The 14,478-nt window shown below is 34.6% G+C and overlaps 1 protein-coding gene across 3 annotated transcripts in view; it reads left to right on the top strand.

Annotated features, from left to right (window-relative positions):
- The window catches only part of CHD1 (chromodomain helicase DNA binding protein 1), a 54,700-nt gene extending 43,388 nt beyond the window's left edge, over nucleotides 1-11,312 (top strand). For 2 of the 3 annotated variants that reach the window (XM_040541183.1, XM_040541185.1), the window contains 9 exons: nucleotides 492-614; nucleotides 970-1,110; nucleotides 3,327-3,590; nucleotides 3,994-4,134; nucleotides 5,479-5,657; nucleotides 7,164-7,260; nucleotides 8,262-8,319; nucleotides 9,357-9,567; nucleotides 9,778-11,312. In XM_040541183.1, the coding sequence (XP_040397117.1) occupies nucleotides 492-614; nucleotides 970-1,110; nucleotides 3,327-3,590; nucleotides 3,994-4,134; nucleotides 5,479-5,657; nucleotides 7,164-7,260; nucleotides 8,262-8,319; nucleotides 9,357-9,567; nucleotides 9,778-10,141 (1,578 nt within the window). In that variant the 3' untranslated portion in view covers nucleotides 10,142-11,312. The remainder of the gene's footprint in view (nucleotides 1-491; nucleotides 615-969; nucleotides 1,111-3,326; nucleotides 3,591-3,993; nucleotides 4,135-5,478; nucleotides 5,658-7,163; nucleotides 7,261-8,261; nucleotides 8,320-9,356; nucleotides 9,568-9,777) is intronic. The other variant, XM_040541184.1, reaches the window with a different exon arrangement.
- Nucleotides 11,313-14,478: the final 3,166 nt, after the last annotated feature.

Here is a 14,478-nt window from a genome sequence, read left to right as displayed (position 1 = left end):
GTGAACAACCTGTAGCTTTGAGATTTAAGGAGGCAGGGTTTTGTCCAAATTTGTTTAGTAATGATTTATACTTCTGCCTTCAATTCATTTTCTGTTTTATTAAACCACCCATTTGTACTTCTGGCATCTGCAATATACTGTAATAATGAGTTCTTCATTTAGAGGATGCATGAGGCTGAACTGGGAGTTCTGTGGATGACTGGTAGAGGAGCCCAGAATGAACTATCAGAGTGGAAACAGAAATCTGAGTCTAGTTTGTTCTAAATTTCGGGAGGCAATTTCCAAGATGTAGCATTTGCTATTTTTAGAAAAATGAAAACATAAGAAATTCTCCATTGCTTTTAAGCATGCTGGTATATTTGCTAGATACAGTTGAAGTGGAAGGATCCACCTTCTTTTATGAAACTTTTTCTGTTCTGAGTGCTCTAGGCTAATACCTTTGAAATCTGATAATGCGTACTCATAGTTCATACTACCAACATTCTCCTCAGATTTTACCTGATGATCCAGATAAGAAACCCCAGGCAAAGCAGTTACAGACTCGTGCAGACTACCTCATAAAATTACTGAATAAAGACCTTGCAAGAAAGGAAGCACAAAGGCTTGCTGGTGCAGTAAGTAAAATTTGGCATTCAGTAGCAAGATAAATAATATTCTTTTGGTGTTAGATCCTTTTCCTTTTTTCAGTCTCCATTTTTACATTGTGGAGTACTGGTAATCATAACTACATGAGATGAACTTAAGAAATGAATTGCAAATATCACATTGTATTAATCTCTCTTATTTAGCATTCTCTCTTATTAGTATTCTCTACTGTTGCACTGTGCTCTCTCCAGTCCTGAGAACAGTGGTGGTCATTACTGTCAATAAATAAAATGAAATCTATTTGATATAAAAACAAATCTTTCTGCAACTCTGGTGAGGAAATGCTTGCCAATTGCTGTATTAAAGGTACTAATTTGCGTTCAGGGCAATTCAAAGAGGAGGAAAACAAGAACTAAGAAGAATAAGTTGATAAAGGCTTCAAAAATAAAAGAAGAAATAAAAAGTGATTCATCGCCACAGCCCTCAGAAAAATCTGATGAAGATGATGATGAGGAGGATAACAAGGTAAATATCTTTCATATAGTGAAGATGACTGCTAGAAATTTCTATTTTATATTCTGTTTGACCTAGTAAAATTGAAGCACCTGAATGGCATCTTCTTCCTGTGGTTGTTACTGTTAATATTCCATCAGCACAATTGCATGGACTATCTGTTGTAATTTGGTGATAACCCAGTAGCCCAGGAATTATGAGTAGTTTTCCAAATTTTATTATTAAATAATGTTGTAGTCTAATTAAAAGTATCATTGATCAATTTCAATGTTATTTAAAGACTTCAGCATTGTATCTGTTAGAAATGTAAATCTAATACAACATACAAATATGGAATGTTTCTGACTAGTGTGTTGCTACAGTAGTAGCAACTGGTTCTTCAGGTATGTTTTAGTTCAGGACCAGGAGAAAAAAAAAAGTCAAACTCAATTAGAAGGAGCAGCATGAATAAATGATGTTTCAAGATGTGCAAGTGAAAGTTTCTGCATGTCATGACTTTAATTATGCAAAAAGACTTCATTATGTTGTGTTACTTCTGAAGTATTCTGTTAGGCCTCTGCTTTTGTTGGATCTATTTCTTATATCTATTACACAGCAGAAACCACTAGAGAGAACAACATAACATTTAGGGTTAAATACCTAATTTTATAATTTTGAAATAGTTTAAATAAGTAAGTGCAAATCTATAAGTATCATTAAAATCATTCCTACTTGGTTTAATATAAACCAAATTATGTAAGTGTCTTTCATAATCATTTAAAACTATTTCGGGCCATTGTAATTGTCAACTTTTTCTGTAAAGATAAAACACTAATTGAAATACACTAATTGAAATACATAGTTGAAATAGATTAGGTCTGAGAACTATGATGCAGTTTGCAGAAAAGTTAAAAAAAAAAAAAAAGTAGTAAGTTTTAACTGAAGCCTTACTATATAAGTATATAACATAATAAGTTATAAGTATAAATATAAAGTCGTACCAATAAACAAACAAATAAATAACAAAAAACTAACCTTTCCTTGTAGACTAGTTTATTTTGTAGGTAGGATAACTTGAATGATTTGTTTGGAATGTAAGACTGCGAAGTGTTTTCATAGTTCCCAGTAAATTGATAATTGGCAACTGAATGATAAAACAACATAAATTAAGTCTTCAGACTACTTAAAAAAAAAAAAAAAAAAAAAAAAAAGTGTCAGACTTCGTCTTCATTCAAAACAGAAGACACTGCCAGTCTGTTGATTGACTGTTCTGTTTGGGAGAGTGCCTAGAATGCTTTTGTGTATTTAATAATGGTTATGCATTACTTGAATACTTTTGGGCAGAGACAAATAATTTCACCTCTGAAGGAAAAAAAAAAAAAAAAGACTAGATCCCAAAATAGGCTTTAAACACCCAAGTGATTGGCTCTAACTACTTAACTGTCAGAGTGCTAATAACTTGATACCTAATCTAAGTAATTTATTGTAATTCACGTACTAGGTGTCTTTACATCTGCTTTTTTGCAGCTTATCCAAGATATCTTTTAAATTGATTAATAGATGATGATGATTCTTGTGCTTGTGTGATATTACTTTTGTTACTTAATAGCATTTTTCTGTCTGAAAGGATATCAGTTTCCATCTCTGACCTCATTAACAAAAATTACAAATACTTGATGTATTTTTCATCATCAAATAATTAAATGGGCTTCTATTAGACAGTCTGTAAGTAAGGCTTTTTATTTGAGCATAGTAAAAAGAACAGCTCCAAAAGAATGGAAGTTGGGACTCTCTTGCCTTCTCCTGTGAACGTTTAATGTGGGATCAGTAAAAAGTTACTGAGACAAAGCTAACTAGAGCAGAGGTCTTCTAACATCTGTGTCACTCGAGTGTCCTGAACAATCAGCTCAGTTTTCAAGACGTACTTCCTTAGTGACTTTAGTGCTTTAGAGCTTTTTACAGGGACAGACTTCTTTTGGCATACAAAAATTAAAGTTACTTAATTTCTCACTCCCTTCTTATCACTGCCAAATCAGTACTTGTTTTGTGTCACATCAAGGAAATGAGTAAATAGCCCTCATTTTTCTTTACAACTATATCCATTTTTATTTGATAGATGTTAAATCTATGTAAAAAAAAAAAAAAAAAAAAGAAATGCACAGATAAAAAGTATGTTTTAATCTGATGGTTGCGAAACTTGTATAGCTAGAAACTCAGTTTGATGTGACATATATGCTTGCATATTGCAGGATGAGATTGTTTCAGTGAAACATCTACATAAAAAAATAAAAGCAGAAAAAGAAAATGAAGAAAAGCCTGAGCCAGATATTGGTATAAAGAAGGAAGCTGAAGAAAAAAGAGAGACAAAAGAAAAGGAAAATAAAAGGGATTTGAAAAGGGAGAAAAAAGAAAAAGAGGATAAGAAAGAATTAAAAGAAAAAGATATTAAAGAAAAGAGAGAAAACAAAGTAAAAGAATCCACACAGAAAGAAAAAGAAGTAAAGGAGGAGAAGGTAACTAGGTTTATTTATCTTATACAGCATCAGAAAAGGCCACTAGGTTTTTGTGAATGATTTTGAGTTGAAAAGGTATTTTGGATCTAATCAGTTGTCATTTCATTGAAATCTTTTAAAGTTACATTTTTACCACTTGCAACCATGAAGACAGGCATATGAAATGGGGAATTACTTCCTTAATTATGTGTATCTTCATTGGATTGTGAGTATGCATGGGTACAAGAAAAGAAACTTACTCCTTTTCCATTCTCCTTTTCCATCCCACAGAGAAAGTAAAATGTACCATCATAGTTTTTCTTCCTATTATTGAAGAGTATGCAAGAGTTATGGTTATTGTCATACATTACAGGATAATTTCAGACCCAAAACATACTCAAACATTTTCATATTTTGTTCTTAGGTAAATGAAATCAAATCAGAAAATAAAGAAAAAACTAAAAAAATTCCATTGTTGGATACTCCAGTTCACATTACTGCCACGAGTGAACCAGTTCCTATATCAGAAGAATCTGAAGAACTAGATCAGAAGACGTTTAGTGTGGTAAGTCCCTTTTTGATAACTTGATTTACAAGTTTACACTTGATATTCTAAAAATTGGAAGTTTCTGATTCTTTATTCATTATTACGCACAGTACCAGACAATCTCTTGCTAGTAAAGTCTCAGATCAATGGATGATATTGATACTATTCTGAAGTTATTTTTGTCTTCAGGCCAGCAGTTTTATTCTGTTGTTTGTTGCAGGTATGCAGTATAGTAAGAAAACTTACCTAGCAGTCTGTATGCTGAATAGATTTTAAATATACTCTGTAAAGATCTATCCTCAACAAAAACTTATGCATACTGCTTCTTCAAGAGCAGAATACATAATGCAATTGCTGGAGTCTCTGGCTTCATCTGATCATAAATGCTTTTCGTCTTAGTAAGATAAAAAGAGAAATTAAGTTTCAGTACTTCCCTCCTGCAGTATCACAGACATAAATTATTAGACACAGGAAGGAACAAATTCTAAAGCCTTTAGAAATACCTGGCTGGAGTAATCTCTTTGACACCAAAAGAATTTCAGTTAAATTACTACTTCTGTCTAAGAACAGAATCAATATTAGAGAAAAAAAAAAGGTATGTACACACAATATATGTAGAGTTGTATAGGTCAACTGCAGCCTTTGGTAAGCCTGAAAGGTACCAATGAGTTCTTCTGAGCAGTCGTGAGCTTTTCTTCTGTGTGTTTTATCATACAGATTTCAATGGTTGTCTGTCTGTTTCTGCTGGTCAGGTTTAGTGGATTTATTGTGGTGCTGGCTGTGACATACAAATTAGATTCTCATGAGTATGTCCTTGACTTGTCTTTGTATATTTTTAAACTAAACATTCCAAGTGACTTATCTGTGATTCCCAGGATGGGCCTCAAGTGACTCAGGTGGATGTGTGGATAGCTTAGTGACTGGAAATCATTTGATTTCTCTGTACACTTACATTTTTCTGATCACTTCTAGGTTTAAGCAGTGAGCTCTGCAAGCTATCTAATTTAAGCTGTGGCTAAGTCAATATGTATTGCAGCTGATTAATTGCTTAGTGTCATGAACTAGCAATGGAACTCTCTTCCTTGAACTCTTCGGGGATGGGGCATCATAACTTCTCTGTTCTCAAGGAACAGCCTCTTTGATTTTTCTCCATAGATGTTGACACATTGTTTGTGGTATTCTTCAATGCGTTCCCCTCACCCTGTGAGCAAGGTCTTGTGTTTTGTTTTGCTTGTAACAATGCTGTTTTGTCTGTATAAATATCACAGTAATGGGTGGGGTTGTGTTCTAACGTTTTTTTTAATTTATATATATACATATATATATATATACATACATATATATATATTCTGCATTATACAGTGCAAAGAAAGAATGAGGCCTGTCAAAGCAGCATTGAAACAGCTGGATAGACCAGAGAAGGGCCTTTCTGAAAGGGAACAGCTGGAACATACTAGACAGTGTCTAATCAAAATTGGGGATCACATTACTGAATGCCTAAAGGAGTACACAAATCCAGAACAAATTAAACAGTGGAGGAAGTAAGTTTTTCTGCATGACTTTTTGTTTTGTAAAAGGAAAATCTTTAATTACGTGTATTAATGATAATAGTTTTTGATTATTTCTCTTGTTTCTTACCCTCTTTTTCTTGTATTTTTCTGCTGTCTTAAGTACGGGTTATACAAGATGATTATAAATGGTTCTGGCTTTTAATAGATTGACTTCTTCATACTGTATAGCAATGCATTTTATCCAGTAGGTGGAGTAATTTCACTTCTTACAACACAAAGTAAACACTAGATAACTTTTACTTAGTGTTAAATATTTAATGGGAAAGAGTTCTTATCTTTAAGGATCTGTTTTTTCAGCTTTGAGGATTTTTTTTTTTAATTCATGCTAAAAATAGGCAATTCAAATGTGTCTGCTGAACTTTGATTTTTATTTGTAGAATATTTAATTCTTTTTAAAATATACTCTAATAATATATGACATAATAAAATTATTTATAATAACATACTCAGAAGTGTTTCAAAACAAAGAGTTCTTAAATGTCTTTATCCATCATTATATTACACTTAAAAGTAACTGAAATTGCATTAAGAATCTATCGTAATGTGCACTTAAGTCTTGAAAATACATCCTACAACTTGGGCTGAAAATATATACTACACTTCCATATGCAAGTCAGTTAAGCATTATAATGTCCTTACAGACTGTTGTTAGTGTAGAATGCTTAAGCAAGTAAAAACAGCTGTACTTCAAAATTTTAAAGATGGTCTGAAATACAAAAACAACACCCGTCTAACACCTCAGTAAATGTTATTTTTCTTTAAGTGGAAATACATAATAGGGCTAGTATTCCCAATAATACTACAGTGCCATTTGGTGATTGTTAAAATAAGACTTAAGTAGTCAGAGTGAAGGATCAGACTGATGCTTCCTGAGCCTGAAAAATTCAGATGTTACTGGATTGTAGTATTTGGTAGTCTGATAGAATTTTAGACTTCAGTTTAGTTATCTGTAATCATAGAAACAAACATTTTCTTTAGGGTTTTGGCATCTATACTTGACCTAGTGTTTGTTCTTCTTTGTTCCTGCATAGGACAGATTAGGCTTGAAGTTACAGCCATGCCACTTCTGTCATTTCTTCAGATTGATTTGTTTTCAAATCTTTGACCAGGATTTGGAATTGTGGATCTTTCAAAAGGCATGCATAAACTGAAAGCAACATTTCTAAGCATTTCCACAAATAATTGCATTAATGAAATTGATAATAATACTACTGTTCATGCACTTCGAATTCTAAAGTAATGATGATAAATAATGCAAAGTGTCAAATTGTTACAGGAATTAATTTGTCAGACGTTTGATGTACAGCTAAATAATGTTTGCTGTGCAACTAGGCACTAGTCTGTGTAACAGATTTTATAGTGTTTCTTTTTACTGAGGTTGTTGAATTAATTTCAATTATATCTATGCTGTTTTGTGTCATACAAAAAAAAAAGAATATATGTAAGAACTACAACATCTCTTTTCTTCTTCCTCAGAAACTTGTGGATTTTTGTCTCTAAGTTTACAGAATTTGATGCCAGAAAGTTGCACAAACTGTATAAGCATGCAATCAAAAAGCGCCAAGAGTCTCAGGTAATATTTTAAGACCCTCTCTAAATATAAAAATGTTCAAGTGTTATAACTCATTTAGATTTAAAGGATTATCAGAAACACAGCAAGGCATATACACTTTAAATAAGCACTTGCTTTTTGTTTATAGTAGTCTCCTTCGATAGGCACTTAGCTGTGTTGAACCTCATTGAGTGCCAGCTCCTACACTTTGGTCAACCCCATGCAATGCTACAGGGTTGGGGCAGAGTGGCTGGAAAGCTGTGCAGAGGAAAAGTATACAAACACCCTTACAAAAGGGGGTGTCGGTTGACGCTCACCTGAGCATGAGCTGGCAGTGTGCCCAGGTGGCCAAGAAGGCAAATGGCATCCTGGCTTGTATCAGGAATAGTGTAGACAGCAGGACCAGGGAGGTGATTGTCCCCCTCTACTCATCAGCTCTGGCGAGGCCGCACCTCGAGTACTGTGTTCAGCTTTGGGCCCCTCAGTACAAGGACATCGAGGCCCTGGAGCATGTCCAGAGAAGGACTACAAAGCTGGTGAAGGGCCTGGAACACAAGTCCTGTGAGGAGCGGCTGAGGGCACTGGGGTTGTTTAGTCTGGAGAAGAGGAGGCTCTGGGGAGACATTATTGCTCTCTACAACTACCTGAAAGGAAGCTGTGGGGAGCTGGTTGTCAGCTTCTTTTTGCAGATAAGTAGTGATAGGACTAGAGGGAATGGCCTCAAGTTGCGCCAGTGGAGGTTTAGGTTGGAAATTAGGAGACATTTCTTCTCAGAAAGAGCAGTCTGGCATTGGAACGGGTTGCCCATGGAAGTGGTGGAGTCACTGTCTCTGGGGGTGTTTAAGGAAAGGTTGGACATGGTGCTTATGGACACAGTTTAGTGGGCGATATTGGTGGTAGGGGGGTGGTTAGATTAGATGATCTTGGAGGTTTTTTCCAACCTTAATGATTCTATGATATTTTTCTAAAGTATTCAGATAAACTGAGATTTATCAGTAAGTTCATGTACTCATCTCTTTTAGCAACACAATGACCAGAATATTAGCAGCAATGTGAATACCCATGTAATCAGAAATCCAGGTAAGAAATCTTAAATATGATCTTGTGCTAGATATCTTATCTTTTTAGTATATTTCATTTCACATACCCTTATCTGTCACCTAGATCTGTGTCCTATACTGCAAAATTTGGTAGAGATAGGCACACTAGTATAAATAAACTAGTTTGAAGAAATTCAGCAGAGCACAGACTGAGCCTGGTACTTACTGGGTTAAGCAGCAACTTAGTTGAACGTCCTTTAAAAAAGATAAATGGAAACCTACATTTTGTATTTTATTTTGGCAAGGTAGAGAAGTCTACTCAAACCTTTAAACTTCATAGAAATTCTTTGCCCATTTGTAAGCCATTGTAGTGTCAAAAAAAAAAAGCCTCAGAGAAAAAAAAAAAAAAAAAAAAACAGCATTATTGTCAAAAATAAAATACATCCCATATAACTAATTGCAAACTGTGACTTCAATTGTGACTTCAAGATACAGTTTTCTATGTTCCCACACCTGCATTCTTGTAATACTTTTATGTAATATTTTGGTTATATTATCATGTATTTAAAATCAACATAACATATTTTTAGAACAGTATAGGAATGCTAGTAATGCTATAGTAATTGCTAGTAGTAAATTGCTAATAGTAAAATGCTGTGGTAAATTGCTAATAGTAAAATGCTATAGTAATGCTACTAGTTTGTACATTTAAAATGTCGTCTTGTTGTTGGGGGCCTTTCCTATTTAGAGAGGAAGTTGCTGCCATTCTGTCTAGAATTGCTCTACCAAAGGCATTTCTACTCACTCCTTATTTGGACCGCATTTAGCCTGTCCATTCAGTTTGTAAGGGTGAGAAGCTCAGTTTCTGACCCCTACATGTTACATTTCTAGATTGCTTCCCTCTTACATCATCTGCAGTAGTGTGTTTGTCTTTCAGCTACTTAGATCATATTTCTGCCAAATTATAATGTTGTCATATTCTTTTAAATCTGATAAGTGGAAGTGCTGTTTGAATTAGGTGAAGAAGAGAATTTATAGTGTATGAGACTTCCTCATAACCTCTGATTTATTAAACAGATGTAGAAAGACTGAAAGAGACTACAAATCATGATGACAGTAGCAGAGACAGTTACTCTTCTGATAGACATCTGTCACAATACCATGATCATCACAAAGACAGGCATCAGGGAGATGCTTACAAGAAAAGTGACTCTAGGAAAAGGCCATATTCAGCCTTCAGCAATGGAAAAGATCACAGAGACTGGGATCACTACAAACAAGACAGCAGGTGAGTTTCTCCAGCAATTGTAAAATCTCTTCAGAATTCCTGTCCTGTTTTTATAGTGTGCTCATAGGAATCACCAAAGTATATTTTTTGAGTAATGCAAAGTTACAAAGAGAATATATCTCTAATGCAGTTCTGTTGAATTGACATAACTGTAGTTACTACTGTGTGTTCAGTTAACATTAATCTAATATAAAAACTTGTATTTTTTAGATACTACAGTGATAGTAAACATAGAAAGTTAGATGACCACAGGAGCAGAGACCACAGGTCAAACCTGGAAGGAAATTTAAAAGACAGCCGGCCTCATTCAGATCACCGTTCCCATTCAGATCACAGGATACATTCAGATCACCGTTCTGCTTCAGAGTACAGCCATCATAAATCTTCCAGAGATTATAGGTACCACTCAGACTGGCAAATGGACCACAGAGCTTCTGGTAGTGGCCCAAGGTCACCACTAGATCAGAGGTCTCCTTATGGTTCAAGATCTCCCCTGGGACACAGGTCTCCATTTGAACACTCATCAGATCACAAAAGTACACCTGAACATACATGGAGTAGCCGGAAAACATAACAAAGACTGACATTTTCTGGACCTTCTTTTAGCCATATACAGTAAACTAACACAGTAATTGCCTTACATGACTTGAAAGATATGGACTGGATATTCTATCAGTAGCAGTATTGTTACTTCTTTCCAGGATGCAAGGTCTATTATCCCAACAGAAGAAAAATATTTTTGTATTTAAAGTTTATGCTGCACCGTGCTGCAAATGTTGTGGCACTTTTTTTTAAGAAATGGAAGATGTTTACTTTTACAGGGACCTCAACACTGCCCCTTTCAGACTGGATCTTACTATAAAACTCTTCATGTCAAAGTGATTTTAGACTGAACACAGTTTAAATTATGTTTGTAAATGAACTTTTAAACACTGACCTGTGCTCATGTTTCAGGAAGGAATGAGGAGTTTATTTTTTTTGTTTCTTAGTAAAGAATTCTCAAGGACTTTGTTCACTTTCCAAAGCTACTTGTTTACATTGTACACTGCGACCACCTTGCCACTTTTCATCACAAGCTTGAATATTTAAATTCTGTACCTATAACTGTAAAATAGCCAGGATTTCTCCTGTTTGTGATCAGCTATAATGCCTTTTTATGAAACAAACAAACAAAAAAAAAATTAAAAAACAACAAAACCAACAAATGGCTGTAAATTATTGTAAATTAATTAAATGAGCTTTTTCCCCACTCAGGCTTTTTTTGACTGTTCCTTTCCCCACCAACTCAGGCCTTCTTGTCACAAGTATGAAAGAAAGTCAGTGTACTTAAATGTTTTAATAAAATATCTTGATGGAATCAGAATGTAAAAATGGGGAAAGGGAATATTTTATTCCATTTAGTGCTCCTTTTTTTATTGGATACTTTAGATACTTTTTTTTTTTTCTATTAAACTGTCAGTGTTGTGATTGTTGTAATGAAATCGTGAGAAATATCCAGCTAAACTGTGCTCTGGAAAGCTTTTCAGGTGCATTGGTTTTAAAGAAGGAGTGTTCAATATCTGAACACCTCAGAACCCAAATCAGCCAAAATTTGTTGTAAATCCATTTGTTTTCCCTCTTTAACATGGGCAATAATGTCAAATGTGCTATGCAGCCAGTTAATATTTTAGAAGATTTGAATGACTTTATTAACAGAATTGTTACAATGCACACTGATTGTACATAGATAACTTCTATCTGAAAAATTAAATTTAAACTAAAAGGATATGTGGGCTCTTGTAGTTTTCTGCTGTGTTTTGCTGTACAGCGTACCCTTTTCTGTTTTAACCATAAAAATATTAATCTCTTAAATACTAAATTTTAATACATAACTTGATAACTTGGGAAGATATCTAGTAGCCTGACATCATGTGGTTGAATCCATATCTGTTCCTCCAATTTCTCTTGCAATGTTGAGCATTGTTTCCAATTAACCGGATCTACATGAACACATTAATAAAGAACCAAAATCTGTCCACCCAGTATCTTGGGATCATATTGCAGGTACAGTTGCTGCCCACTAGGTTGATAACATTTAAACTAATTTAAGGTAGGCTGGGACTCAATTAATGCTTCTTCATATCTTAGCTTTTTATCTTCCCAGGTCCGGGAGGATTTGCGTTTTTCTGCTTTTAAGCTTAATTGCTGAAACAGTGTTCAGCCAGTGATGCCTAGTAAGGTTATGCATTTCTGTCATGCATTTTCCACATCCAATGGCAAAAATCAAAAACATGGAGCATCTCAAACCACTGCCTGATTCTTACTGCTTGGGTAGTGAAAAGGAAGCACGAACCCATTAATAGAGCATTGAGAGCAGTCCTGCCAAATCTGGTTTGCTGTCAATGTAGCTACCTTATGGCATTGTGACTCATCATGTTTCATGTGATATGATTAGTGTATGTCTGCTTTTGTTTAAGGTATCTCAGGTCTGTCTGAAATAAGCAAGACAGAACACACTTAACTGGTGGCTTTGATGGTCAGGATCTTTGGTAATTTGTCTGTTTAGCCTGGTTTTATATGAATGTATTTAGAGATTTACAAATCACATTTACAGTGGTTTAAATTTTCCCATGCTTATTCCCATTAAGTCTTAAGTATGAATTTTAGTGATGGAGATAACCTCCATTACTTATAAGGCTGACTGTTAATGGTGTATACTTTTCTGTTTAGTAGAATCCCATATCCTTCTCAGATAAGCCATTTAGGATTCATTTTGTATGCACTCATATTTGACCTTTATTTTGTAATGAAAGGCCTTTGTTCATTTGTAATGAAAGGTCTTTGAGGAATGTGACCAGTTCTGAAGCATCCATTTTGCATTAGCTTTTTGCTTCAGATCTTGGTGTTGCTTATCTGTAAGATGTTTAGGAAAGCAAGAATTCTCTTGGCTGGAAGAGAACTCCTGGTATGGCTGTTGATAAAGATTCAGTTGTTTCATCCACCGTGCATGGAGGCTTAAGATTTCCATCTTAATCATGTACATATATCTAATATACCTTTCCCGATACTACCTAAGAAAATGAGATTGCTGGTCAGCTGGGGGAAAAAAAAAGTTAAAAATGCATTGCTGCTGTTAGTTTTAATGACAGAAATGCATTATATGACTGGTTAATGTTAGTTCATCTGCTGTTGTGATGGCGTCACCATTTACCAGTCACTGTGTTTTCCCCATTTTGATCTTAATTGCAGGTGCCCCGTCATCTGAGCAACACTCAAAGAGCCTGTGGTTTCTGAGAGAGACTTTCACTACTGTCAAATAGAGGACTTGCAGAGTCAAACACCAGCCACAAAAAGATGGCAGTTTCTGCAGAAACCTGGCACTCCCACAAAAAGGAGTGTGTCCTTACTGCTGTCTGAGACCACGACAGCACAGTAACAGAGAGGGCTGCCTCCCTAGGTTGGGTAAATTTGATGACATTTGCCTTCCTTATTTTTAGAGCTTGGTTTTGTCCCTGCACTATCCTCTGTCATCAACAAAAGAGTCTTAGTGGTATTTGTTACTTCCACTGGCGTTACCATTTAGCTGTAGTTTTCCCATCTAAAGTGTAAAATCTCAATGAAGTATTCGTGTAGCAATGTATTTTAAGGGGCACTTTTTCAGTCTCAATATTATGTTCTCAATATAAATCTCAATATTTATTATGTGTTAGTGGCTCAGTGGTCAATGACAAGAGATTTTTTGGCAGGAAATGACCTCCTTAGGAATGTAGACAAAGACACTAAAGACTAAAGATACTACGTCATGATGCTGGTTTTCTTCTTTCTGATGAGACCTTTTCTTACTAGTATCTCTGTGATCATGTTTTATTTGAACAGAAAACTAACTGAATCTTAGTCCCTCTTGGGTACCAAGGCTGAAATGAGATCATCTGGTTTATTTATTTATTTATTTTACCTTCATAGAAATAAGACTCTTGCTATTAAATAATATTAATATTCTATTTAATAATATTATCTCTATAATAATATTATCTCTATTAAATAATAGTATTATTATTCTAATTGGTAACGGGTAACTGGTATGAATCAGCCACTTGTACTGGTTGAAGTTTGTTATGAAAAATGTACAATGTTGTCACTTGTATCTCTGCTCATTCTTTCAACAAGCAGTAGACCAGCATGGTTACACCTGCAATTTAAGCTGTGTTCTTAAAAGTTTCTGGTCAAGCTTTTATTTGTGAAATGCTCCAGAAGAGGTAGTGAAGAAGTTTGATTATATGAGGCAATGCTAGCAGCAGAAAGAAAAAGAGACTCCTGGAATTCATGAAATGTTTCTTATCCTTTTCATTTTCCTCTGTAGTCCAGTCATTCATCTTAAGATATTAAGTTGAGAATAACGGAGTCATGAGGAGCATGTTCTGGTCCCTTCATCCCTGTGCTAGCACACTGATTGCGGTCAGTGAAAGATTTCCCTGTGTACATGGCTAATACTAAAGCAAATGGCTATTTCTGGTGTGTCTTTGCAGCCTGCTAACCCTACAAACTTATTTCTAACTATCTTTTTAAATAATTTTGAAAGCTACAAACAAATGAGAAATTACTTTTGGGTGAATACTGACATTTAGTGATAATTGTTTATTTTCGTTAAAAAAGAAACTCCATTGCTGTTTTCAAAAGAAAATGTTAGGACCAGGAATAGCTAATATGCAAAAAGGATAATTCTGCTTTTTTTATTTTATGTGATGTTATTTGTAGCATTTTTATAAACCTAATGTGGAAGCTGCTTACTTTGTTTTAAAAGTTGAGAAAGCATTAGGCCTTTAATGTATATTTTAAGTGGGAATTGCACTGATACAAAAATATAGAAGGAGAATAAATTTTTAAAAGATCTTAGATGTTTGTTCATATTCTGTATGACATGTTGTAGGAAAA

The sequence above is a fragment of the Cygnus olor genome, chromosome Z (genome assembly GCF_009769625.2).
Source record: "Cygnus olor isolate bCygOlo1 chromosome Z, bCygOlo1.pri.v2, whole genome shotgun sequence".
Classification (NCBI taxonomy): Eukaryota; Metazoa; Chordata; class Aves; order Anseriformes; family Anatidae; genus Cygnus; species Cygnus olor.
The sequence above is the reverse complement of the archived record's forward strand: the minus strand, read 5'-3'. Positions and strand labels throughout refer to the sequence as shown.